The sequence below is a fragment of the Camelina sativa genome, chromosome 11 (genome assembly GCF_000633955.1).
Source record: "Camelina sativa cultivar DH55 chromosome 11, Cs, whole genome shotgun sequence".
In the NCBI taxonomy this organism is placed as follows: Eukaryota; Viridiplantae; Streptophyta; class Magnoliopsida; order Brassicales; family Brassicaceae; genus Camelina; species Camelina sativa.
Window position 1 is genome coordinate 45,532,028 of NC_025695.1, and position 26,224 is coordinate 45,558,251.

The window sequence follows — 26,224 nt, forward strand, 5'->3', positions numbered from 1 at the left end:
AAAAAAAAAAAAAAAAAAAACAAATCGAAAATCAGAAATCCGAGAAATTAACAGTTCGAAATGTTCAGATCTGAATGAATAGACTTACTTCGGCGGCGAGGTATTCGAGGACGGCGGCCATGTAAACCGGAGCACCACCGCCGAGCCTCTGAGCGTATCGTCCTTTCTTCAGGAAACGAGTGATTCTTCCGACCGGGAATTGGAGACCGGCTTTGATCGACTTGGAAACCGATTTGGTTTTTGGACCGCCGGCTTTCCTTCCTCCGAAAGCTTTCTTCACTTTTCCGGTGGTTTCCATTGCTACAGTTATCGATTTCTGAGAGTGTTTGAAGTGTTTGATTTTTGTATTGGAAGAAGTTTGGAGATTTGTGATTTGCTTTTGAAGGTGCTCGGAGTCGTTTTATAGGTCAGAGGAAAAATAGATAAGAGAGGTTTTTGTCCGTTGGATTTATTGTTATCGACGGTGGATGTTGAAAATACTACGATCCGTGTGATTGGTGAATTAGCCAATGAGAAACGTTTCTTGATTTTCGAAAAGGCGCTAGTTTTTTGTGTTTTTTTGGGTCTCCATTTTTTAAGCTTGGCGCTTTCATTATTTGGGTTTTTTTTTGGAAAATGGATTTTAGTTTTATGAAATCATGATTACTGTACATTGATTGTTACATGGTGTAAACGAAATTTATAAACCCAAGTTGTAAAAAAAAAAGAGCTTTAAACACACCCCTTCATGGTTCAGTTACTTTAAAACAAGAGATTTGGAAGCTCCATAGTGCACCAAAAATACAACATTTCTTATGGCGATGTTTATCATGTGCTATATCAACAACTCCGAGATTCCGAACAAGATATATACAGGCTGATCCAATTTGTCAGAGATGTTGTCTGGAGAAAGAAACTATCAATCACTTACTATTGTTCAAGTGCATTCATGCACAGGCGGTTTGGCGAAGTGTGACCATTTACAATGGACAACGTCATGGTTTCAATGGTAGTCTTGAAGATAATATCCAATTTTTGATTAATCTTCATAAGATACATTTTGTTCATCTCTAAACCAGATTATTACTATTTTGGATGTTGTGGCGTAAATGGAAGCCTTGAAATGATTTTCTGTTTCGAAATATCAATCGTGATCCAGCAAAAGAAACACATAAAAGTTTTCAAGAGGTTAATGAATGGTTGGAGATAAATCAGTTACAACATGATGACATAGATGGAAACAACAATGGTCATCGGCTTCCTATGAGTCACAGTCAAAGCCATCAATGGGATCCTCCCCCCCCCCCGAAGGCAGGCTTTAATGTAACTTTGACTGTGGTTTTGTTCAAGGAAGAGCATATACAAGTACATGTTGGTTAATTCGTGATCATGGTAGGATTATCTTATCAGGTTGTGCAAAACTTCAAGCTTCTTATTATGCCCTCTAAGCATAAGCTTTAGGCTTCCTACATGCTCTTCAGGTGACATGGGCACATGGGTTTCACTATGTCTGGTTGGAAGGAGATTATATGGAGTTAACAAATCTGATCAACAAGGTGGGTGACCATCACAAGATAGGATCTCTTCTATATGATATTCGCTTTTGGATGTCGAAACTTCCATACTCTTCTCTGGGACAAGTTAATCAAGAGAAAATGTGGGCGATAAACATTCACATCATATTTCTTTAATTAATTTGATGTATCAAATTTATACAATACCACCTTGCTGGTTGGTTAACTCTTTGTGCACTTCTTCCCTAAATTAATAAAAGTTAGATGTCAAAAAAATCATAACAACTTCCCTACAATCATCAAAATCATATAAAACTCTTTTCACCAAAAAAAATTCATATAAAACACAAATCATTTAAAATATTAGATTCAATACACCCTTAAATTATATATTATCGCAAAGTTTGGAGTTTTACATTGTCACGTGAGTCCCTATAAGGATATTGTGAAGTCCTAATTTCATTAAAAAAAATGTGTTTCCGTTTCCGAGACATTTCATTTTCACGTATCCGTTTATGTTTCCATGTAACATACCACGTGAATCCGTATAAGGATATTGTGAAGTTCTGCGTTCAAAAATTATGGTAAGGTTTAAGTTTTACTTATTAGGGTATTGTGAAACCTTAATTCGAAGAGAATTAACAGCTTATGAAATCAAGGAAATGTCTAATCATAATCTTCAAGATAATGTGAGGCCTTAGTTAGAAAAAGTTAGGATTTTGACACATTAGATTAGTTGTAGATTTACAAGATTTATATACATCATGAGACAATTTATTTAGCCAAAACCCTAGAGATTTATAAACCAAACTCATTCATTAACAATAAACTCACTCATTAATTCAGAAATCCAAATTAAACAAGAAACAGCTACGTATGATGTTTATGGTTTTAGGAACATAGACTCGATAGTCGTATATATTTTGATAAACCTTAAATATCATTAAGGAATGAAAGTTGAGGCTTACAAGAAGTTTAACCTATAATATTTGCTACCTTGCCAAAAAACAATAAAAAAACAAGAGAGCATAAACCAGAGAATTTGTGAGATTCAGTAACAGAGTCTTTAGTGAGGCCACAGTTGCATCAGTCTTGAGTAGCTTCGCATATGTGATCTTGCTGAGATCGAGTTACGGACCAACCTGTCTATCTCTCTGAAGACTGTCGATGATGGTATATCTTGCTGATTGTGTAACACGTTGTTTCTTTGCTTCCAAAAGCCATAGACAACAGCTTGAGACATAACTTTTTTCCGCAGCAATGTTGGAGTTCTCCTTTATCAAATCCATTAGAGCCAACCAAGAGTGGAAAACCATGTGTATTATGCAGCACATCAGCAGGGAACACGCATCCGAGAGAGAGGTGTTCCCTTGATTCATCCTGCAGATTACATAACCAACACATGGGGTGAAACCACCAGGAGACCAAGCGATTTTGAATGGGAAGTTTTTCTAGTTGGGTAACCTACCACATCATGTAAAACAATATGCTTTGGAGTGACACCTTTAAAACCACACACAATCATGCCAATCCTTCACAGTTTCACACGGCCTCATAACAGCCCATGTTCTAGCAGAAGATAAACCCATACAATCCACATAGACTTCAACAAAGCAGCCATATGAGTCATTAGAGGAACACTTTACTTGGAAGATTCACGAGAGGTGAGATAAGCATGCAAGTTTAGAGCCTCGTCGGATGTTTTGGAGAAGGGATAGTCCAACCTGTTTCATTACATCCATCAGCGACAGTAGTGGCATTAGCTCGGTGAAAGGAACGCGAGGAGCCTTACCCAATGGTATTGACATATCGTTTAGCCTCAGCTTGGATCTTTAGTAGAGATTTCCAAAGCTGTGGACACCCTTGATTCATTCTCGAAACAGTTGTTTCTGCGCTCTATACGCGAGAACTAGTGACTCTTGGCTTTGGAAATCTCTACTAAAGATCCAAGAAAAACAAGAGAGCATAAAACCAGAGAATTTCAAGACTCTAAAGTTCTTCAGAAACATATATACCAAGCATAAAAAAAAATTCACAGCTCCATAAAGAGACAAGTATATGTTCTTTTAAGACTCTAAATCCCCAACACAGCTAAACCACATTGGAACGAATCATAATTATTCAAATGGATCATCGGATCATCTTCAAACCGCTACTTAATTGTTATCTCAAGTTGTTGTTACAATTAAGCATAAGATCAGATCTAAGAAACAAGGAGAGATATTATTATTAATAATAATATAAGATCTAAGACAAAGTTTGGAAAAACAAAATACATAGATCCTAAATAAGACTTATATCATATACATTCACCAAACCCTAACATAGATTATATTAACCAAACATAAACATGAAAATGGTGAATGAGAAGAAACTTTAAAGAGAACATAATTAAGCTTTCTTAGGAGACTTGGCTGCAGATTTGGGAGCCTTCTCCTCGGTTGACTTAGCATTCTTCTTAGGCAAAAGCACAGAGTGAATGTTAGGCAAAACACCACCGTGAGCAATGGTGACTCCGCTCAGAAGCTTCCCCAGCTCTTCATCGTTCCTGATCGCAAGAAGGAGATGCCTCGGGATGATCCTCGTCTTCTTGTTGTCTCTAGCAGCGTTACCAGCAAGCTCCAGAACCTGTGAAAAAAAAAATCAAAACAAAATCAATCGAAATCAGTATTTTAATCTCTAGAGTTTATAAAATTTCACAGATCTGAATGAACTTTTTTTTTACCTCAGCGGCGAGGTATTCGAGAACAGCAGCCATGTAAACAGGAGCACCACCGCCGAGCCTCTGAGCGTATCGACCTTTCTTCAGGAAACGAGCGATTCTTCCCACCGGGAATTGGAGACCGGCTTTGGCCGACTTGGAAACCGATTTGGTTTTTGGACCGCCGGCTTTCCTTCCTCCGAAACCTTTCTTCACTTTTCCGGTGGTCTCCATTTCTCAAATGTGTGGATTTGAAGAAGAAGATATGAGAGAGATTTTTGTAATATGTTTTAGGATTCCCGGTCCTTCGGTGTGGTTTTTATAATAAAGTTAGGGAGGAGGACAAAACAAGAGATGAGGATCTTTTTCATCCGTTGGATGTAATCTTATCGACGGTTGGGAATGGATATAGTGCGATCCTCGTCTTCATCTATTAGCCAATGAGAATCGGATTTGGATTTTCCAAGCGGCGCCCGTTTTCTTTTTTTGGTTTGTGTTTTGAATTTTTTTGGGGTTTTGGTATTTTGGTATAAAAATGGTACTAAATCAAAATTATTCCTCGGTTTGAATGGTTTGGTCAATATTCAAACCGAAAAATAAATACTTTTAGATTACCCACAGGCCACAATTGGTCATAAATCACTTCAATTTAGATGATGTTTGGACAAAGGTTTTACCCAGGCTCCTCTTAGTCCATCTAGCAAACAGTCAACAAAGTTTCTAAAAGGATTGACCAACCGAATAGAGTGAGTTGGGCTAGCAACACGCCTAGATGGCCCGTTAAGATGCTCGATCCATTTAAACAATGGCCCGAGTACGAACAACCGCCGCCAGAGCAGTTAAACGATACCACATCGATCTCAAAACAAGGATGTAAAATAGGAAAGACTCCGAATAAGCAAAAACACGAGTTAAGTGAAGGTAGAGTTAGGAGATTATCCGATTCTAATTCTAAGTGCTTGAGTTGTATTAGATCACCTTACCTATGAAAACGATTATCCCTCGGTTTAAATGTTTGGTCAATATTCAACCGAAAGTAAATATTCTTAGATCACCCACAATTGTTCATAGATCACTTCAATTTAGGTGAAAGTTTGTTTATACTATGAACAGTTGGTGGTGTGTGATGCACCATTTCTACTAAATATATTCGAGCTGATTTATGAACTAAAAACATTTTATCTGATATTATATGAATTGTCACGAAAATGTAAAAATTTGGTATTAGATTACTTGTTTACTGAACTGGTTATGTTGCCAAAGTTATATTTGATATGAAATGGATTAGAAGAGTTAACATTTGTTTTAAACGTGTTAAAAGGTTAAACATCGACTAATAACGTAAGATTAATGTAGTACACACGTTTTTTTTGTTCCTACCTATCACCTATGAAAACGATTATCTAAGATATAAATTCTCATACTTATCAGACGTCCTTTTCCTTATTTCCATAAAAAGGAGATAGGTCTTAACATTTGTTCTTTGTAAACTTGTACGTGTTAGTCCCTTATCATTTTCAATGCATGAAAAATTATTGAAACGTTTCACTAGATATATATGGAATTCAGTGTGAGAGTCACTAGTCATAGTAAATAGTCTCTTCAGATAGTAGCTCTAGTTTAAAATTCCTAAATGCCCTTCTAGATAATGATTATTCGGTTCATTTATCTTAAGAGTCTCAAATCAAATCTTATTTTCTTGTTAGATCAATTATACATGTTTGAATGTTAGCTAGTGAGATATGATATAATGCAAGAAAAAATGAACTCCAACTCAAAGTATATTTATAAAAGATAGATTGGAAGATCTAGTACCGGCATGAGGGCCTCTAATGCTAATGGTTGAAAGAGTATATACTCCATAATGAAGAAAGTCATTTTGTTGAAATGTAAGCCTTTATTTAGTACCGGCATGAGGGCCTCTAATGCTAACGTAATGTCATAGTTTAAGAAATGTCTAGATCTTAAAAAAATGAGATTTGTTGTTGTTCGGAAAATCAGAATCCAAAGAGTTACGGGATATGGTTTTATCAAGAATCTGAAAGCTCGAAGGAAGTAGTAGGCTTTCGAATATCGATCGACTTGACTAACAATGCTATTTGGAACAATGGTTCGACAGACGTTTATAGTAGAGAAATAGGCAAATATAATAGCAAAGCAACTAAGATACATCCAAAATAAATGTTTTTGCCTACACTATCAGGTACTGTAACAACTGTTTTAAACTTTCTCAAATAGTCAGTTTCGATAGCAAACGGTCAAAATCACCAACAAATTTTGGATATCTTTGAAGATACATCGAGTTTGTGTAGAGACATGCATGATGTTTCTCTCCTAATCATATGGTGTTATCGAAAACATTAACGTGGTATGCTTTGTCGTCTAGTTTTGAAAACATATGCTTTGTTTGTACTTTGTAGTATTGTATATAGGATTGAAATAGCATTTGCTAACTAGTTGATATCAAAAGAATCAACAAAGACAAATGTGTATAGCGCGTGTAAGCATCATTGCATATATTCGACGTGGCATATTATGAAAGGAATATTCCAGCTCGACTAAGCTGGCCTCCATCACCGGTTATGATGATAGTTGAGAGCGTAAAAGTGGAGCCAACCTGAGGAGAGAGAGAGCTATCATATTCATATGCGTCTTCGACCTTTCATTCTATATTCTTTCCTTTATAAGATAGATTATTTTCTTTAGTTTCTGAACGACAAATTAATAAAATGTTGAACTATTCTTAATGGCTGGTCAAATATATAGATTTTTATCCTTTTTCTATTCTCCTAAGATTTTTTGCTTACGTAGTAGCTACAAGTAAAAACTTCATTATAGTCTTTAGGCATTTTAAATAGAGTACACAAGACTATTTGTGTTTAAAACGAGATTGTATGTATAAATTATAATATGTGAACCTTTTCTTTTTGTGAAATAATAGGTTGGCAACTTGGCATGGATGATTGAAAATATCAATTTTTTTTTGGTTCACTACAAAAAAAATGTACATGTTGCATCAGTTAATTTGTGTCAAATGAATAAATGATTTTAGTTTGTATTACTTTTTTTTTATGAATGATACAAATAATAAAATTTAACATCTATTCAAATAACTGATTCCATAGTAATTTGATTTACATCAATTCAAGTATAATTGATATAAATTTATATTAATTTGCATCACTTTTAAAATGATGATACAAAATATAAATTTACATCACTTAAGCAATCGATATAATTTTTAATTTATATTAACATTAATTAAAAAATTGATACAAATTTACATCAATAAAAAGTAATGCTAATTATATGATTTTGCATCAATTATCAAAACCGATATAAATATTTACTTGTTTTATATCGATTTAGACGAAACTGATGTTATTTACTTTTAATTTGTATCATTTAAAAATTTTTGACACTAATAAAACCAACATGCGTCATCATTAACAAATAAAACATATATATATTTTGATTTATTAGTTTTTAATCAATTTCAGATTATTTTAAACTCTATTTATATATCTAGTTACTTTTTAAAAAAATTACAAAGTATAATATATAATATATATAATACTCGCTTTCAACCGTAAGGGGTAAGTTCATTTTTTAAATTAAAAATAAATAATAAATAATAATAAACAATTAATTACAACTGTAAATCTTTATGATTTTTGTTATAAATTGTTTAAGATTTCTAAACAAACTCAATTTTACATATAATTTTTTTGATATCTCACGTATATCATTATATCCTCAATTTCCATTTTGGAAAAGATGAAAAAAAATATTTTTTAACCAGTAATAATTTTTAAAAATATTTTACACATAATATAATAATAGCATATTCTTTTGATACAGAAAAAATAACTTAAATCATTCCCCTTTTACAGGAATCTTCAATATTTTCTTCTTCAACCTCACGTTCACTTACTTCCTAACTGTTATTTCTTTCTTTTCCATGCTCCTTTTATTTTTTTAGATAGTTTTTTACTTTCTTAATTTCTTCAATAAATCTACATATGTTGCAGCTTTGATTCCTTTTATCTCAAAGGTTGTGATTACACTCATTCTCATATTTTGCTTTGTTATGAATTTTTGTTTGTTTAAATCATGATTTTGGAAACGGTGAGGAGATCAATATATATGTAGTCATGCATACATATGGTTTGGGGAAATGTAATGTAAAGTTATTCTTATACTTTCAAATAGTTATTCTTACATATCTAAAAGTTTTTCAAAAGATATAATCCTTCTAATGTAATTTAAATTTTTGTAGAATGGAGATATTTTCAAGTACCATGATAGTTTGAATGATCCAATTAGTCAGAGCCAAACTTCATTAGTCTACATATAGAAGTGGGAGAGTACAGGAAAAAGGTTTTCAAATTGAAGATCCAGTAGACCATGGAAATAAAGTAACATGGAACAAAAGCAAGATGTGTCTTATAAATGCTGAAAGACCATTGCATCAGTATTTTTTTTTCTTTCCTAATCATGTATAAGATCACTATTCTTTGAATAAGATTTGATTTACTAATGGTGATTTTGTTAAAGATTTTAATATATTTTATTGTGATTTTAATAAATACTTTAAACTGTTTTTGCTATAAAAAATAATATTTACAATTTTTTTTAATAATCACATAAATTAGTAATATGAAAATAATAAATAAATATATTGTAAATAATATAATTATTGAAAATCAATATTGGCATTAATTTTAACATCACTCCTTACAATTGATACGAAAATTTAAAATCAATTATAATAATTGTTACAAATAGTAATATCACTTATATTAATTGATACAAATTTAACAACATTTATAATAAATGATTCAAAACTTAACATCATTTTTTTACAAGTGATACATATTAACATCTATAACAATAATTGATGCAAATATTTTTAAAACTGATGCAAAATATTTGTATCACCAAATCATAAATCACTTATACAAATGATGTAAAACTTGTTTGCATCAATTATACATGATGCAAATATATAAAAAAGTGATGTAATACAACCTTTTTTTTGGGTTAATCTGTGACAAAGAAGTATACATATCAACAACATCAGAGTTTTGAGCATATCTATCATCTTCTAAGAAATTCTATAAAGAAGTATTTTCTAAGAAATGAAGTAATAGTAAATAAGAATGCTATATTTGGTTCATTTTTGTGGAAAACATGTAATAGAATACATTAGAGGTTTGAAATAAATAAAAAAGTAAATATATAGAATGAATGTAAAGAATAAATATAATAGTTTATATTTGGCGTAAAGTAAAAATTCACATATTGTTTACATATGACCCATACAATAAAATAACAACAACAAAAATTCACACATTTTTTACATAGGAACATCTGTGATATATTCCATAGATTGGTGACCATTATTGGAAAAAAAATTATCATGAATTTAGGTTGATATATTAAATAATTAAATCAAGAATTAATTCTAAAAATATTAAAAAATGAATGATTTTATTTTTATGTGATTATATTATATGCTTTTTATGGGTTATGTAAATAAATAAAGCAAATAATAAAAACGCTTTACACACATGTTTATACGGGACTAAAGCGTCCGCATAAAGCTGAGGAAAAAAGAAAGAGAGAAGACTCTCTCACACCCACAAGACAAACAATAGACTTCCTCCTGCTTCTTCGTCTCTCTGCAATAATTTTCTCTGAAACTTTAAGCTTGATTCAGTTCAGCCATGGTGAGAGCTCGATTTTTTTTTTCCCCCTTTCTCTCTCGTATATTTCTCTTTCGCTATTTTCTCTTGCTTGATTTGAAGCGCGCTTCTCGATTCGAGTTCCGTTTCGTCTTTGAATTTTCAATTCTCTTTTTTCCGATTTTATAGTTCTCGCCCAAAGTTTTAGTATATGATTAGATCTGGATTTGGTGGTTTTAGATCTCTGAGATTTTTGGATTTTGTATGGTTGAAGGTACTGATCTAGGATAGTAAATCGGACGATTCCACTGTGCACTCGTTTTGAAAAATCTGGGTGTGTTCCATGTGTTTTTGTTTCTTCCTTTGAATTTTAACTGAGTTTAGGGTTTCAGTGACAATCTTGTGTTGGATTTTTTTTGTATTTTCTCGCTTCTCTGGAGTGTAAATTGTTCATTTTAGATGTGTGTTTTTGATTCTGTTGATGTGATTTTGTCAAAATTGATATCTTGATAGCTCTGTAACATCGTCGATATATGTGTTGTGTGGATGTTAACTTGCGTCTTCCTTTTGATATAAACACTACCAAGATCTGTACAGGGTTCCATTACATGTTAGTAGAGATGTCTAGTTTTGGATTAAAGATCTCAGACCATATGTGTGTTTTGAAGAGAGAGTTGTATCTTAATGTAATTTGTATTTCTCTGAGCTAGTTTTTGGATTGAAGGTCTCAGACCATATGAGGTGTATCTAGGGTCTAGTAGTATGTGTGTTTTGGAGTGAAGGTCTCAGAGGCTCAGACCATATGGGGTTGTATCTTAATGTTCTTTGTTTTTGGTTGGTAACAGGCTAATGCAGCATCAGGAATGGCAGTCCACGACGACTGCAAGCTGAAATTTATGGAACTGAAGACGAAAAGGACATACCGTTTCATCGTGTATAAGATTGAGGAGCAGCAGAAACAAGTGATGGTTGAGAAAATTGGTGAGCCTAACCAAAGCCATGAGGATCTTGCAGCAAGTCTTCCAGCTGACGAATGCCGTTATGCTGTTTTCGATTTTGATTTTCTCACTGCAGAGGATGTCCCTAAGAGCAGGATTTTCTTCGTCGCATGGTAACTGAGCTTAACTACTATCTCTATTACTAATATCTACTATAAAACCTGTCTATCTTGCTTCACCCTTTGTTTTCTCATAAACACATCTCTTGTTGTTTTTGCCAAGGTCTCCGGACACAGCAAGAGTGAGAAGCAAGATGATCTATGCGAGCTCTAAGGATAGGTTCAAGAGAGAGCTAGACGGAATTCAGATTGAGCTTCAGGCAACCGATCCAACCGAGATGGATCTTGATACTTTCAAAAGCCGAGCCACTTGATGGAGAAATCCCCCCCCTCAAAAATTTCGGTTGAATCAAAACTTTTTACCCAGTGATGCTTTTTCTTTTTCTTAAAGTTTGCTGTGACGGTGCCAACCAAAACAGCTTCAATTTATCGGTCTTTGGTCTTTTGTCGTTGATGTCTCTATTTTTTGTTTTGTTTTGGGTCCTTAATAGTGTTTTGTCTTAAAACTTAAGGAATCTGGCTTGTGCTCTCTTTTACCATTGTGGAAGAAACTCGAACCATATTTATCAAACAAGAATCCTATTGGCACATGTTCGTCTTCACATATGCAAGTTGATAGATTTTAGGAACGTTCATTTCGTAGACTGAGTATTACACGTATTCGTCAATGCGACTATTTCAGGTTTGAAGGATTAGGAAACAAGTCTCAAGAACGAAAATATTTGAGCAATGGAGCCTGGTCCAACAAGATAAACTGACCTCAAAACATTAAGAATTTTTTAATTGACATTTTTGATTATTTAGAAACAGAGATCCAACCATTGGCAGTTGTTGTCCATTGCTGTTTCTACGCAAAGCTTTCAACTGTCAAAATCATGAATTGTCAGAATACAACAAATTTCTTAGAGTGAACCAAAAAAATGTCAATAAAACGATAATACCGTGATATACAATTAGAATTCGTAATCATAATCTCTCTATTTTATGATGCTCTTTAACAATATTGCTAATATAGTTAAATGATTATTATTTGTTGACCAGAAGAAGAATAATTATATGCTTACCATTTATTTTCATAAATAAATTGAAGAATACGGAGAAAATAAATAAATAAATAGAGATATACAAAAAGCAGATTGAGGTTCTCTATATAGTGGGGGAGTATAGCTTCCAAATAACGCTGAAGAAAAAGAAAAGAAAAAAAAAAGTAAAGAGAAGAGTCATATTCGTTGAAACGCACATCATTCATTCTTCTTCTCTGCGTCTCCTTCACCCGAAATTGTCTCTGACTCCGTTTTGATTCAGCCATGGTGATACTCTTTATTTCACTTGTTATTTTTTATTTTATTTACTCTTTTGTTTGTTTCCAGTTCCTTCGTTTTTAAGCTTGATTCTCGTTTTTTTTTTAATGCTTTAGTCTCGGATTTTGAATAGCGATTTTGGCTCACTAGATCTGGTTGATGGATTTGTTTTCTCCGATTAGATCTTTGAGTATTTTTGTGATCCGGCGATATTTATCTAGTTGTGTTTCGTTTAGCTGGAATCGAAATCATGAAGAATCTGTTTGTTTTTTTGCTTTAAGTTTCATTTGAGCTCATAGTCACTAATCACTATTGAACGTTTCTACACTAATCTTCGTTTGTATGATCCGTCGAGCTTGTTGTGATTGATTTTTTTTTGTTTTCTCGTTTCTCATCATGACTATAGTTGCAATTGAAGTATATAGATTGTTACTAGAGATGTATTTAGCGAGTAAATCACCAGTTTATGTGTTGAGCTATCCTACTCTTTTAAAGGGTTCCAAATCATAGATCCTTGGCTTTAGCATTGTGTGGATTCAATTATAGCCCTAGCTTTGTGGGATCTGGATATGTGAATCTTAAGTGCTTTTGTTTGTTTTATTGAAAAAAACCAGGCGAATGCAGCGTCGGGAATGGCAGTCCATGATGACTGCAAGCTAAGGTTTCTGGAGCTTAAGGCCAAAAGGACACACCGTTTCATCGTCTACAAGATCGAGGAGAAGCAGAAGCAAGTGATTGTTGAGAAAGTTGGTGAACCTATTCTAACTTACGAGGACTTTGCTGCAAGTCTTCCTGCTGAAGAGTGCCGTTACGCAATTTATGATTTCGACTTTGTCACTGCTGAGAACTGCCAGAAGAGCAAGATTTTCTTCATTGCATGGTATAATATTATCTGCTTAAAACTATGTAACCTCGCTTCTCCATTCTTACCTTTTTTTTTTTTTCTTTGGCCAAAGGTGTCCGGATGTAGCAAAGGTGAGAAGCAAGATGATCTATGCGAGCTCCAAGGACAGGTTCAAGCGTGAACTTGATGGGATTCAGGTTGAGCTTCAGGCAACTGATCCAACTGAGATGGATCTTGATGTTTTGAAAAGCCGCGTCAACTAAAGAAAAGAAACTCTCTTTGAATAAGCAATTTCTATCATATTTGACTATTCTGAAAATGGTGTTTTCTATTCTCTTACAGTTTCTTGTGACTGTTAGAAGAAGAACCTCTCACCCTTCTATATCTATCTGTCTGGTCTGTTTCCTGTGTCTATGTTACCTTACAGTGTTTCATCTATATTCAAAATTATCGCAAGGTTTGTGCTATATATGTTTGCTTCCTTCGTCTCAACAATACAAAAGCTTATGATTTGTGTAAGATGATTCCTTTTTTTACGAGATTTGTGTAAGATGATTCCTTTAAGCTTCCCTTTGTGCTCTTTGTTACAGAGGGAATACAAAATACAAACAATATACACCTTTTCTGAAATCTAGACTAACAAAATTATTTCCTATCTATAAATGGTTGAGATGTCAAAAAATGTTTTAACGTATACAATTACAAAAAGTGATTAGGATTTTGAACTAGAGTCGTTCGAAATAGTTGTTCTACTGGTTTTAGTGTTAGGTTTTAAGCCTTCTCTCAACATCTCGTTCCTCAACTCGGTCGCCTTCCCCATTTCTCCTGCCAAACAACAACCGTGTATTATGGTGTTATATGCTACTCTATCTGGCCTTATGCCTTTTTCCGTCATTGAGTTCCATAACTCAATCGCTTTCTTCACATCGTTCCTCCTACAAAGCTCATTAATCATTATTGTGTAGGTTATACAATCAGGGGAAACTCCATCGTCTATCATCCTTGTTATGAGCTCAGAAGCCTCTTCCATTCTCCCTTGTCTACAAAACCCACGGATCAACATATTGTATGTAGCGGTGTTAGCTAAAAGCCCTTTCAATATTGCATTGTGGAGATCCACAGCTTTCTGCATGTCTCCTTCTCCTTTGGTGAGAATGTCCAGAAAACAACCATATGTTACTTGGTTAGGAACCAAATTTCCAGGAAGCATTTTCGAACAAAGTATCTCGGCTTCATTTACAAACCCGGCTTTGCATAATCCGTTGATAACAGCAGTATAAGTGACTTCATTAGGTACACATCCTTCCGTTATCATCAAATCCCATAAACCAAATGCTTCCTTGAAATCTCCGGTTTTGCTCTTTGCATCGATCATACTTGTATAGATCACATCATCAGGCTTGAGTCCTCTATCATGCATCTCTTTTAAAAGTGTAAGAAACATCTTTCGATCTTTGAGCTTTAAACTTCCATCTATAAGAACACCATAGCACACAAGGTCCAAATCCACCCTTCTTTGTACCATATCCTGGCAAATGCTTAACGCCTCCTCCAATCTTCCTTCTCTACAAAACCCGTGTAAGAGTGCCGTGTAGCATATCTCATTCAGCTCACAGTTTCCCCTGTGAAGGCTATCCACAAACTCTTTGGCTTCGGAAGCTCGACCTGCGAAACATAGCCCGTGTATCAACGGTCTATAAGTGTATGTATCAGGCACAATACCTTTCTCGATCATCTCATTCTGCAACTCAAAGGCTTTTGCCATGTCTCCTTTCTCACAAAAACCTTCAATCATGACATTATAAGTAACTCTGTTTGGCTTAACGTTCCACTCTGCCATCTCGTTAAATAGCTTTACTGCATCACAGAGCAACCCAGCACGAAAAAGACCTGATATAAGCGTGGTGAATGTATAAATACTCGGTGCAATACCCTTCCCTGTCATCTCATGATAGAGCCTAAGAGCCTTGTGTATTTTCCCTTTGGTGCAATATCCACCCATCAATGATGTGTATGTTACCACTGTAGGCTCCAACTTTTTATTTATCATCTCCGCCATGAAACTCTCTGCTGAACTAATGTCACCGAACTTGCAGTGCCCGTTGATCAAAGAATTGTATGGATATACAGTTGGTTTCAAACCAGTATCAATCATTTTCCCCAGGAAGCTAAGTGCCGTGTCCAGTTTCCCTCTTCTAGAAAACATATCTATCAAAATTGAATAGGTCACATCGTTCGGACACAAGCCAATTGTCCTCATCTTACCAAATAGCAACTCAGCTTCGTTGAACTCTCTACCTTTGCACAATGAGTCAAACAATGCGTTATACACAAATAGATTAGGTGACACACCAGATTCTCCTACTCTTTTAACCAAGTTAAGAGCCTCTTTAATCTTTCCCCTCTTCCTTAATCCATCTACCAAACTTGAAACTGCAGCTTCACTAGGAACGAACCTCAAACGTAACATCTCATCCATCATCTCCAATCCGACCTCAAATTCTTGCATTTTACATAACCCGCAGACTAATGTACAATATGTCACAACATCTGGTTTCAGCTCTTTTCTGGCTAAATCGTTCTTTATCCCAACAGCCTCCCAAACCTTCTGCTTCTTACAAAGCCCATCTATCAACACATTATATGGAACAACATTCACATCACACCCTGTCGCCTCCATATGAACAATCATTTCTTTAGCTCGAGAGAGATCTTTCAACTCACACAAGCTACGTATCACTCCTGTGTAAACATATACATCAGGACGAATCCCTACGTTGATCATATCGTTAAACAACTCCATCGCCAAACCAAAATGCCTAAACTTAACCAATCCATGTAAGAGAGCACTCAAAGTTCTCACTTCAGGCAGTAAACTAACTTTCGTCATCATCTTAAACACTAAAACCCCATCTGAAGCTCTCCTACTTCTTACATAATGCTGAATCAACAAATCAAAACTCGAGCTTGAACTAAGCTTACATTTTCCATAACAACTAAAAAGCGCATCAAAAACCTCACTTGGCTTCAGCGCACGAAGCAGAAGCGTCTGCAACAGAGACGAAGCAGGCCAGAAGAGATTAGCTTTAACCAGAGCGTGAATCAAGATACAAAACGACGCCGTGGAGTGGTCGAATCCTCGGTGCAAACCGAGGAAATTGAAAAACCTCAAACCCAATTTGGGATCATCAATGGTTCCGATCAGAATCTCTTCAACATGACCAGGCTTCAATCTACTCGAGACGAGCCCACTGCTCAATGCGACCTCCCAGCTCCGTTTCCCCCGCACGATTCTTTTAACAGCATCGACGAATTGTAAATCTTCAGCGACTTTACAGTCTTCTTGAGCGGAATCGAACAAAGAGCTTACGTTTCTGCATCTATGGCGAAAATGAGAGCTTGTTCTTGATCGAATCAAGCAAGGGAGCTTCATCAAAAGAGGTTCCACTGTAAAAAAAAAAAATCAGAACCAGCATTTGTCTGTGTTACAACGAATCGATACCTGGGGACCCGACCGAGTCGGACCATCTCCGGTCGGGTTTATCTGATCAATTATAATTGGGCTTCACATTGGGCTCTTAAGAAAACATGGGCCGATGACGGTGCCGAGAGGCGGGGAAGGAAAATTTCACGAGGAGCCTAAAAAAGAAAAAAAGCGCCAAACTCGACACGTCAGCAGTCCTTGCCACCAAAAAGATCCAATAATGAACAGTCACGTGTATAAGAGCTTTCCATCTTTTTAAGATTCCTTCTCAACCGTCGATATCTTTCCATTAAAAGGCAGATCCAACGGTAGATATATCGATCCGCGTCAATCTATTTCAACCAATCGTATCACTCTATAGGATCTATCTATATAAAACCAATTTCTCAAGTTTTACCAAGTATCAAAGCAAACACAAAGCGATTAAGCATACTCCAATCTCAGATTTGTTAACCCTAGAAACCTCTAGAACTCGAATCAATGGCGCCGAAGGCAGAGAAGAAGCCCGCTGAGAAGAAACCAGCCTCCGAGAAGCCGGTGGAGGAGAAATCAAAAGCCGAGAAAGCTCCGGCGGAGAAGAAACCAAAGGCCGGGAAGAAGCTTCCGAAGGAAGCTGGTGCCGGAGGCGACAAGAAGAAGAAGATGAAGAAGAAGAGTGTGGAGACTTACAAGATCTACATCTTCAAGGTGCTGAAGCAGGTTCATCCAGATATCGGAATCTCAAGCAAAGCGATGGGGATCATGAACAGTTTCATCAACGATATCTTCGAGAAGCTAGCTCAAGAGTCGTCGAAGCTTGCGAGGTACAACAAGAAGCCTACCATCACTTCCCGGGAGATTCAGACTGCTGTGAGGTTGGTGCTTCCTGGAGAGTTGGCCAAGCATGCCGTTTCTGAGGGAACTAAGGCGGTTACCAAATTCACCAGCTCTTGAGCAATTGAGTTAGGGTTTTTTTTTTTGCGTTTATCGTTTTGTTTTTTTAAGTGTCGGTTTCGTTTGCGATTTCACATTTTGTAAGTACTGTGCTGCTATTGATATATTTTGGAATCTATAATTGCTCTTTTGTGTCTCAACCCTATCGTATTGAGAGTTTATGCTTTTGAGAAATTACAATTTATAAGTTCTACCACTTGATCATAACATATACTGTTGCTTAGTGAAGTTTATAATGGTTCTTGATCATGAAATCAATTTGTGCCTCACTTATGCCGTCCTACTCCAGCTGTTGTTAGTCTTATTCACTGGTTTTGTTGCAGTAGCTGAGGATTGACATGTGAATATGATGATGCGTGATTTGTTCTTAATTTTGGATCTTAGTGTGTGATGTGAAGAGGAGTGGATCTTAAAATGCCAGAGAAGCACATCTAAGCTCTCTCTATGTTGATTTTCAATTCTCTGAATTTTCGTTCACCTTCACCTCATTTGTTGGTTCTATACTTCTATGTAAGATTTGTTTGACATATTTCTCTGTTTCCATACGCACTGTAATGTAAACATATCAGCATTCGATTTGCCATAACTAAATTTGTATCCTGAGATCAGAACCCCTCAAAAATGTTTTTAAAAAAAAAAAAAAAAAAATCGGTTTTACTCCCCATTGAATGTAATCACTTATGAATTGATTTATCAATGTAGTCCTCACAAATAAAAACTTTACTACTCATGTAGTGCAATAGTTAATACTTGAAACTTTCAAGATTTGCATCATTAAAAGAAGTTTCAACTTCATCGGTCAATCAACTTGACTGAAGATAAGGGACTTCATGTCGAAAGAGAAACCACCAGCCCAATCACAAGTGAGGAAGACTATAAAATGATCAAAGAGACGACAAGTGATACGACTAAGAAGAACTACCAAAACCATCACCAAAGAGGTAAAAACACTGATTATGTAACAAGCCAGACCTAGTCAAAAGTATAGGTGAATAAAAGAGGCAAGAAGATGCTCGATTCTTGATCCATAACTCTTATGTTGTCCGATGCACATGCCGGTGAAGTGAAGCCTTCTTCTATTTGTTTCACGCCAATGTTTGCATATATCTTCGTAGCTTGGCAAAGAGAAACAAGGGATCTTATTCGTAAACAGTTTTTTTTTTTTTCTTGTCTCACCTAAAAGTAACATTATGTAAACAATATGACGATTGATGTTGATGATGGTTTGAAATTTCCAGTTATCATGTTTTGATAGAAGAAGTACGTGATTTTTTTTTGTGTCTTTTCAGAAGACACGAGGTTTAGAAAGGCTTATATATAAAGATGCCTTTCCGGTTCCACTCATATCAAATATCATGCAAACCTCTTTATTCAATCACTTACATGGATACAACACCATTTACGACCATCCTCTTTTCCTACGGTCCGATTAGTTTTCTGAGAATGTAAAGGCTGCCATGTAATCGAATACATTTACGACGGCTATTGTTGCAATGAACCTTACTGTTATCAATAATGTGTTATGCTTGATTCCATAAGGAGTGTGCTGAGGCCCCATTGGAAATCAACCATCTGTCCCACCCCTAGCACTCGATCCTGTTCTCAAACGACTTGGGAGGTGGTCCATGTGTTTTGTGTGGACAGAACCTCATTATATGAACAGCTTAAACATATTGAATGACTTGTATGTAGGCTCCCCTCAGAGTTTTGTCCACTTCCTAGATACCTAACTGAGTTTGAAAATGGAAATGTGATTTTGTGAATCGAAGGTCACTAGGAAAATAAAGTTTAGGATTATATAAGGTATGAGGAGCAGCATAATAAAGAAAGCCGTTTGGAAGAATACAGAACCTATATGGAGTTTTGTGGCAGTTATAATGAATGTCGTAAGATTCTTTGTGTACATATGTACGTACGTAGCTTAGTTCCACTATTTACAAAAAAAATTGATACATCAAGCTACCATTGGCATAAAGGAATTGTGACAAGCTATGACGAGCACACACAAAAAAAGTGGATAAGAAAGGATTGAACCTTCAACCTTTTTGCTGTCACGCTAGTATACAATACAAGTCAACTCGGCTGCTGATGAGGTTATTCATGAGTCATGACTCTACTAATCAACAAACTTACTATAAGGTTTTGTGTCCATGACACAGCTATCAGCCTTAACAATTCCAGATTCCCATCAAGAAATATTATTATTATTATTATTATTATTATTATTATTATTATTATTATTATTATTATTATTATTATTATTATTATTATTATTATTATTATTATTATTATTATTATTATTATTATTATTATTATTATTATTATTATTATTATTATTATTATTATTATTATTATTATTATTATTATTATTATTATTATTATTATGAATAAAATGTAAAATTTATTCAGAAAAATACGTTTTTATTACAACAAGTGCATCGTGTGGTTTAACGATTTAAAGAAGAAGTAAGGGCTAAATAGTGTATATAGCTAAGGTCATCATTAATGGGACAACTTTTTTTTGTGTTTTTAGATTAAAGATATAGTGAAATAATATTCTTAAATATATTACAAATTATAAAAACTTATAAAATAACATTTAAATTGCTTACTTATATAAAAGCAATTGTATACTTATAAATTAATATAATATTTTTAAACATATTACAAATTATAAAAACTAATTGGGGATATCGTCAAACAGAGTAACATTTTGATTCATTCACTTATATAGATATCGATCCAAAAATGGACAAAACATCAGTAAAGCTACCCATTCATGAGCATCCTCTTTTTTCTTCAGCTCGATCTATTACCGGTGAATGTGATGGCTGCCATGTAAATGAGATCATGTACAGCGGCTACTTTTGCAATGAACCTTATTGTTATGTTTGGTTCCATAAGGAGTGTGCCGAGGCCCCAGGGGAGATCAACCATAGTTTCCACCCCCATCCACTCCTGCTCACCCACGACTCTGGAGATGGTCCATGTGTTTTATGTGGACAAAAGCTATTGTCTCCCTGTTATAGGTGTCCCACATGTGAATTATTCAAAGTGGATTTGGCTTGTGGGATGAAACCATCACCGCCTGCTATCGAACATCCGCCGTGCCATGACCATCCACTTGTCTTCTTGAAGATACGAGAGGAGAAAGTCCCTTGTGAGTTATGCAAGGAGTCTATTGACGGACCATCCTATTCATGTCTTGAATGCCATGATGTGTACTTCCACGTGTACTGCGTCCAACTCTCAAAAGAGGTACATCATCCTTGTCACTCTATTCATCCTCTCAAGTTAATCGCAACTGAATCACTTACGGATGATGATGCCGAGACAAAGTGTCGTTTATGTCAAGAAATGCCAGAAAATGTGCTTTATCATTGTTCTGTCTGCAATTTCACATCATGTTTTGGTTGTACCAAAACCCCACCACCCCTTATGATTGAGCACATCAGAACCCACAAACATCCACTAACTCTCTTTCTTAGGAGAACCACTTGTTTGTGTGACGTTTGTGGGGACGAAAGTGATTTTGGTTTCTATACATGTCTTCAATGTGATTTTATCACCGAAAGAGTATGTATCGACATACCACGTGTCATCAATATCAATCGTCATGATCATCGCATCCATTTCAAGCATCATCTAGGCGTAGGGTATTCGAAATGCGGAGTTTGTCACAAAAATATAAGTCAGTACAAATGCAGTGATTGATCTTGCTCTGTTGTCCATTCTACATGTGCGGTGAGAACTGACGTATGGGATGGTGTAGAGTTGGAAGGGACACCTGAGATCACAGTACATACCGCACCATTTAGGGTGGTGGGTGATAACTTGATACGTCATTTTAGTCATAAAAGACATAAGTTAAAGCTCCACAAGGACCTTGTCGTTCATGATGAGCGCATATGTGAAGCATGTATCCAACCAGTTGGGTTTGACTCAATTTACTGTTGTGAAAGGTGTCCTTACATTCTCCATGAGAAGTATGCTAATCTTCCTATGAAGAAAAGGCTTGTCTTTGGCACCATACCGTATATATTAATGAGAGGTGGTAGCCGACTTACAGACTGCAAGCTGTGTGGAATATTATCTTATGGTTTCACGTACATCTCTCAAGACTGGTTGGATGTAGATGTACATTGTGGTTCCCTTAACGAGCCACTCGTTCATGATGGCCATAAACATCCCTTGTATTTTGATAAAGTTGAGGATCACTATTGCGATGGATGCGGAAACGATGTGGATGATTTTGTGCTTCGTTGTGAAGAATGTGAGTTTGATTTGTGTTTACGTTGTGCGAAGTTGCCAAAAAAGATATGGCACAGGAACGATGGGCACCCTCTCACTTTATGTTGTGACGACGACAAAGAGGAAGAGGCGAGCGGTAGTAAATGTTGGTGCGACATTTGTGAGAGGGAATTAGATCCAAGTATATGGTTCTACACATGTTCTGATTGTGGAGTCGACTTGCATGCTCAGTGTGTATTAGGAGATTTCTCACGTCTCATGCCAAGACAAAACTTCCTTTTTGGGGAAAAAGAAGTCGAGTTTGAGGTGCTTCATAACAATCATAACACTCGGCCAATTTGCATCCAGTGTCACTCCCGATGCAAGGTTTCTGTCATCATAAAGGATTGCAATGAAGACAATGGGTATATATGTTCCCGTTCATGTTTATCGAGTTATTTGGGTGAAGAGATTTGAACTAACGTTTGATGAGTGGTGTGCTCGTTCTGAAAATGCAAGAGAAGCTCATCTAAAGTTATCTCTCTCTGTATCATGTTACAATCTCTGTTGATTGTCAACTCTCTGAATTTTCCTTCACCTTCACCTCATTTGTTGGTTCTATCGTAAGATTTGTTTGACATATTTCTGCGTTTCCATATGCAGGTGTAATGTTAATGTCATCAACATATCAGCCTTTGATTTGCCGTAACTGAATTTGTATCCTGCGATCATATCCCTTAGAAAGGAATAATTAGTTTTATTCGCCATTGCATGTGTTCACTTATGAATTGGTTTATCATGTGTTCTTCATGTCCATTCGGATGCAATATATAGCTGTGCTAGCATTGTTGTTTCATTATTAACATAACATGCACTATTTTTTAATTTGGACTTGCAATTCACAACATGCCATCTTGTAGACATGGATCCACCAAGGCACCAAGGCTTTTGTGTGTCACGGACCTCACGGTATTCAAACAATGTTAGTGGTTTCATGTACACGGCGTATAGATTGAACCTAAATAAATACATAAATGAAACATATATTGATATATAGCCCATTTAAGATTATCATACCCCTAGAATGACTGCGTCCACGCTATTCGTTTGTAGATATGGATTCAGTTTTGACGTCAAAAAAAAAAAAAAGATATGGACTCAGTTGCTCTGTTTGGGCTTCTAGGTATTTTCCATTTCTACATCAATGTGTGTTGGTACGAGTCTAGGTTTCACATTATGAATAGAATCTGGTTAATTAGCAAGATTTGTTTAATCATATGCAATGTTAGGTGGAACCAACCTATCACGATCATAGCACAACGTGTACTTGCTCTTGGGACTTGCAAGAGTTGGGGACATTACGAGAATAATGTATTGTAGGCACGACAACTGAGGACGCCAGCACAGCTGGCTGCACTTATTATTCGAGATCGTGATTAACATCAAATTAATAAATAAAAATCCACTTGAGTTACTCCTGGAGTACTAAACAAAACGGCATTTACGCGAAAAAACGGCAGCTAATTATTATAAAGTGATTACAGAGTAAATCTCTTAGCTGTCACAAGTTTGACCTATTGTGTTTTGAAATTTTAATAGTGTTGGTATGGTTATTTATTTATTTTAATAGTGTTAGCTCAAACATCAACTTTTCATCAACTAAATGTTACAATTAAATCAAAGATACATTACATTCACTTTTATAGATTTGGACCAAAAGCAAATATAATGGTTGATCAAGTACAACCCTGGAACATTAGGCAGATCCAATGCTACCTAATCTAGAACCATTGCATTTTTTAACCACAACGAGATAGATAACACACCACGACTGGATGTGAAATCATCTCTTAAACCACCTAAATTGACCCTATGACACGAAAACAACTACTAATACATAGAAGACCAAATCCTATACTGAAGAAACAAAGCAAATCCAAACTATTAGAACCTTCTGATTGGCGTGTAAAACTTGTCACAATATCATCAACACTCAGAGGCGCATCATCAGAAAAGCTTGGTTTCTCCAACGTTCATTGTCCTGGTCCTAAGCCTAAAACGGACAATACATCCGACTGACCCGATTAAGAAACACGACCAGCATGAATAGAAACTTTTCCGAACCAACCACACATTAACCAAAATGCTAATCGCATAAAGATAAGAGGATAGAACACAGATTAGCATATCTTCACCTCATGGTGCATTGCCAGATTGGCCACATCCCTTCTGCCTTATAGTCTCACTTCTTAGTCGGAAGGTACCATATCTAAACCCAAAACCACCAGAATCGAATCGCCGCGGCTTCCAAGACCCAAAAAGGAGGACCCTTCGACTCCCCTTCGGTCTCAACAAAGTCAAACCAACCGGTATCAAGACGTCGCATCCAGAGTAGTCGCCACTCCAACACCAACGAACACCTCCGACGAAGATTCCAGCGACGGAAAACAAAGTCAGAGCAACCCCACCACAAGTCGAGGTTGTCCTTACCACAACGCGATCTTGAACTTCCATCCAGCCACCAACCAGAGACCCAGAAGAAGAGGAGATCTCAGATCCGACCTTGACTCGACGAAAAGAAAGGAAAAACGAAAAGCAATAAAAGAGAGTGGCCCTCCCCGACGGCTAAAGAAGCTCACCAAAGAGGCAAAACCAGATCAGCGGCGGCAACGGCTTTGGTTCTAGGGTTTTTCTCTCGGTCCCTCTAACCCTAGGTGCAAACACGTCTCTTGTGTTGGTATGGTTATTTTGGAAGAAGACACTAGAGGAATATCGATCTACCTGAAAACTCTCCTCGACGTAGATCATATTTAAGAATACTTTTGAATTCTTTTGAATTTGTGATTGCATTTGAATAACTTATGATATATTTTTTTTTACTGTCGTTGACAATTTGAACCATATAAGATGGAAATTCTGGTTCTAATTCTAGATGCCAAATTGTTGCAAGACCTTTTTTTTTTTTTTTTTTGAAACACCACTTGTTTTCATTTCATTAAAATAGAAACCAAGTATTAAGGACTCTCTGAGAATCCAAAGAGTAAATCACTACAACAAAGGACATTTTACTTGTGGGACGAATCAAAATTACAGTACTAGATGAACTATATAGCTTATTAATATCTTTTGGGAAATAATTGAGAGCAAGGCGTTGAAATTTGAAAGCATATGAAAATCATATTAAATCATGGATTCCGTTAAGCTTTTAATATATTTTCCCACACCCAAATTAGTAAACTATTACTCCTTAATTACCATTTCTTAGCGGATAATATATATATATATATATATATATATATATATATATATTTATGTAAAAAAAACTGAAAATTCTAAAATGACATTCCTTATGTTTATGAAACTGAATGAGTATTATTAGCTAAATTAATTAAAATTTATAACTACTATAACTACACGATTCAAATCTCGAGTATTATTATAACAAATTGTCGAATTAATTCTCAACCACATTAACTTAAATATTCTTAAATCTATTCTCGACATACATTTAGGTACTCAAGATTCACATCGACTCATTAGAGACGTCTCTTGATTTATTAAACAAACTACAATAAATTAGTCTACGACGATAATAGAAACAGAAACTTAGAAAGTGTTGACTCACAAGCATTAGCTGTTTATATTTTGATGAAATAAATTACAACTGATTTTATTTATTTAATATTTTTGCTCAGAATCTGTCTTCACATTAATTACATTTTTTTTTCATCTCTTCACATATATTACAACTGGATAAGATATTTACTGTTCCTACTATCTCCTTACTAATATTATGAAAGTACATAACTCAAACTAACATTATTCCTTACAAAAAAAAATGAAATTGTCATACCAAACACAAATTAATAATGGCCATTAAGGATAAAAATAATCAAGTACATTTTTTTTAAACAATGATATTATAACACTTTCAAAATATCTAATCATAAATTAATCAATAAACAAAATCTGATATCTAACTTACGATATTAATTTGGTATTAATCATTATATTTCATCGCTCATCTTTATTTGATTATATTTTGTATTATATAAAAAATCATCACATCAACTATGTAACAAAATAATAATTTTTGCATATGTGATGATTTTTTTTTTTAAACATATCTAAATTTTACAACTTCTGTGGGAAAATAATATTGCCTCAAAAAATTCTCATCAAATATGAATAAACAAATGTTATATTTATAGTATTTTTCGTTCGTTTTTGTTGATAAAATAAGATAAATCTTTAAACATATTACATAATCATAATTAGTTTTAAACTAAAATTTAACCAAAATCAAAACAAAACAAAAAAATAACCGGGATCTGTATTACGAAAGATTTGATAAAATTGAGTACTATTTAACAACAGATAATCTAACTAAAATAAATATTCCCAACATAAATTATTTTTTTTCTACTGTAATAAGATCACTTACTTTTTTATAATCAACATCTAAAGAGTTTTTAACAAGCATATAAAAAACTA

At 35.1% G+C, this 26,224-nt stretch overlaps 7 protein-coding genes across 7 annotated transcripts in view; 4 read left to right on the plus strand and 3 right to left on the minus strand.

Moving 5' to 3' along the window:
* Window positions 1-386, minus strand: part of LOC104726583 (probable histone H2A.7) — a 1,070-nt gene extending 684 nt beyond the window's left edge. The window contains exon 1 of the mRNA XM_010445469.2: window positions 89-386. Within this exon, the coding sequence (XP_010443771.1) occupies window positions 89-298 (210 nt within the window). The 5' untranslated portion in view covers window positions 299-386. The remainder of the gene's footprint in view (window positions 1-88) is intronic.
* On the minus strand, window positions 3,753-4,462 carry LOC104726584 (probable histone H2A.7). Its single transcript, XM_010445471.2, has 2 exons — window positions 4,219-4,462; window positions 3,753-4,121 (listed from the first exon to the last, which is right to left on the minus strand). Exons 1-2 carry the CDS (start codon window positions 4,426-4,428, stop codon window positions 3,885-3,887), a joined length of 447 nt encoding a protein of 148 aa, XP_010443773.1. The 5' UTR covers window positions 4,429-4,462; the 3' UTR covers window positions 3,753-3,884.
* LOC104726585 (actin-depolymerizing factor 3) lies at window positions 9,771-11,528 on the plus strand. Its single transcript, XM_010445472.1, has 3 exons — window positions 9,771-9,926; window positions 10,727-10,992; window positions 11,102-11,528. Exons 1-3 carry the CDS (start codon window positions 9,924-9,926, stop codon window positions 11,250-11,252), a joined length of 420 nt encoding a protein of 139 aa, XP_010443774.1. The 5' UTR covers window positions 9,771-9,923; the 3' UTR covers window positions 11,253-11,528.
* Window positions 12,100-13,602, plus strand: LOC104726587 (actin-depolymerizing factor 4). Its single transcript, XM_010445474.1, has 3 exons — window positions 12,100-12,248; window positions 12,854-13,119; window positions 13,196-13,602. The coding sequence occupies exons 1-3, from the start codon at window positions 12,246-12,248 to the stop codon at window positions 13,344-13,346; spliced, it is 420 nt and encodes a 139-aa protein (XP_010443776.1). The 5' UTR covers window positions 12,100-12,245; the 3' UTR covers window positions 13,347-13,602.
* Window positions 13,505-16,710, minus strand: LOC104726586 (putative pentatricopeptide repeat-containing protein At5g59900). Its single transcript, XM_010445473.2, has one exon. The coding sequence runs from the start codon at window positions 16,514-16,516 to the stop codon at window positions 13,796-13,798; it is 2,721 nt and encodes a 906-aa protein (XP_010443775.1). The 5' UTR covers window positions 16,517-16,710; the 3' UTR covers window positions 13,505-13,795.
* LOC104726588 (histone H2B.11) lies at window positions 16,954-17,641 on the plus strand. Its single transcript, XM_010445475.1, has one exon. It carries the CDS (start codon window positions 17,048-17,050, stop codon window positions 17,498-17,500), a length of 453 nt encoding a protein of 150 aa, XP_010443777.1. The 5' UTR covers window positions 16,954-17,047; the 3' UTR covers window positions 17,501-17,641.
* LOC104726589 lies at window positions 20,204-22,461 on the plus strand. Its single transcript, XM_019232412.1, has one exon. The coding sequence runs from the start codon at window positions 20,249-20,251 to the stop codon at window positions 21,212-21,214; it is 966 nt and encodes a 321-aa protein (XP_019087957.1). The 5' UTR covers window positions 20,204-20,248; the 3' UTR covers window positions 21,215-22,461.

Excerpts from the sequence above, each read along its gene's own strand:
- LOC104726586 (XM_010445473.2), bottom strand. The coding sequence starts at position 16,516 with ATGAAGCTCCCTTGCTTGATTCGATCAAGAACAAGCTCTCATTTTCGC.
- LOC104726585 (XM_010445472.1), top strand. Across the intron at positions 10,993-11,101 it reads AGGATTTTCTTCGTCGCATG|GTCTCCGGACACAGCAAGAG; the intron begins GTAACTGAGCTT and ends GTTTTTGCCAAG.
- LOC104726584 (XM_010445471.2), bottom strand. The coding sequence starts at position 4,428 with ATGGAGACCACCGGAAAAGTGAAGAAAGGTTTCGGAGGAAGGAAAGCC. Across the intron at positions 4,122-4,218 it reads TCGAATACCTCGCCGCTGAG|GTTCTGGAGCTTGCTGGTAA; the intron begins GTAAAAAAAAAG and ends TTTTTTTCACAG.
- LOC104726587 (XM_010445474.1), top strand. Across the intron at positions 13,120-13,195 it reads AAGATTTTCTTCATTGCATG|GTGTCCGGATGTAGCAAAGG; the intron begins GTATAATATTAT and ends CTTTGGCCAAAG.
- LOC104726589 (XM_019232412.1), top strand. The coding sequence starts at position 20,249 with ATGGACAAAACATCAGTAAAGCTACCCATTCATGAGCATCCTCTTTTT.
- LOC104726588 (XM_010445475.1), top strand. The coding sequence starts at position 17,048 with ATGGCGCCGAAGGCAGAGAAGAAGCCCGCTGAGAAGAAACCAGCCTCC.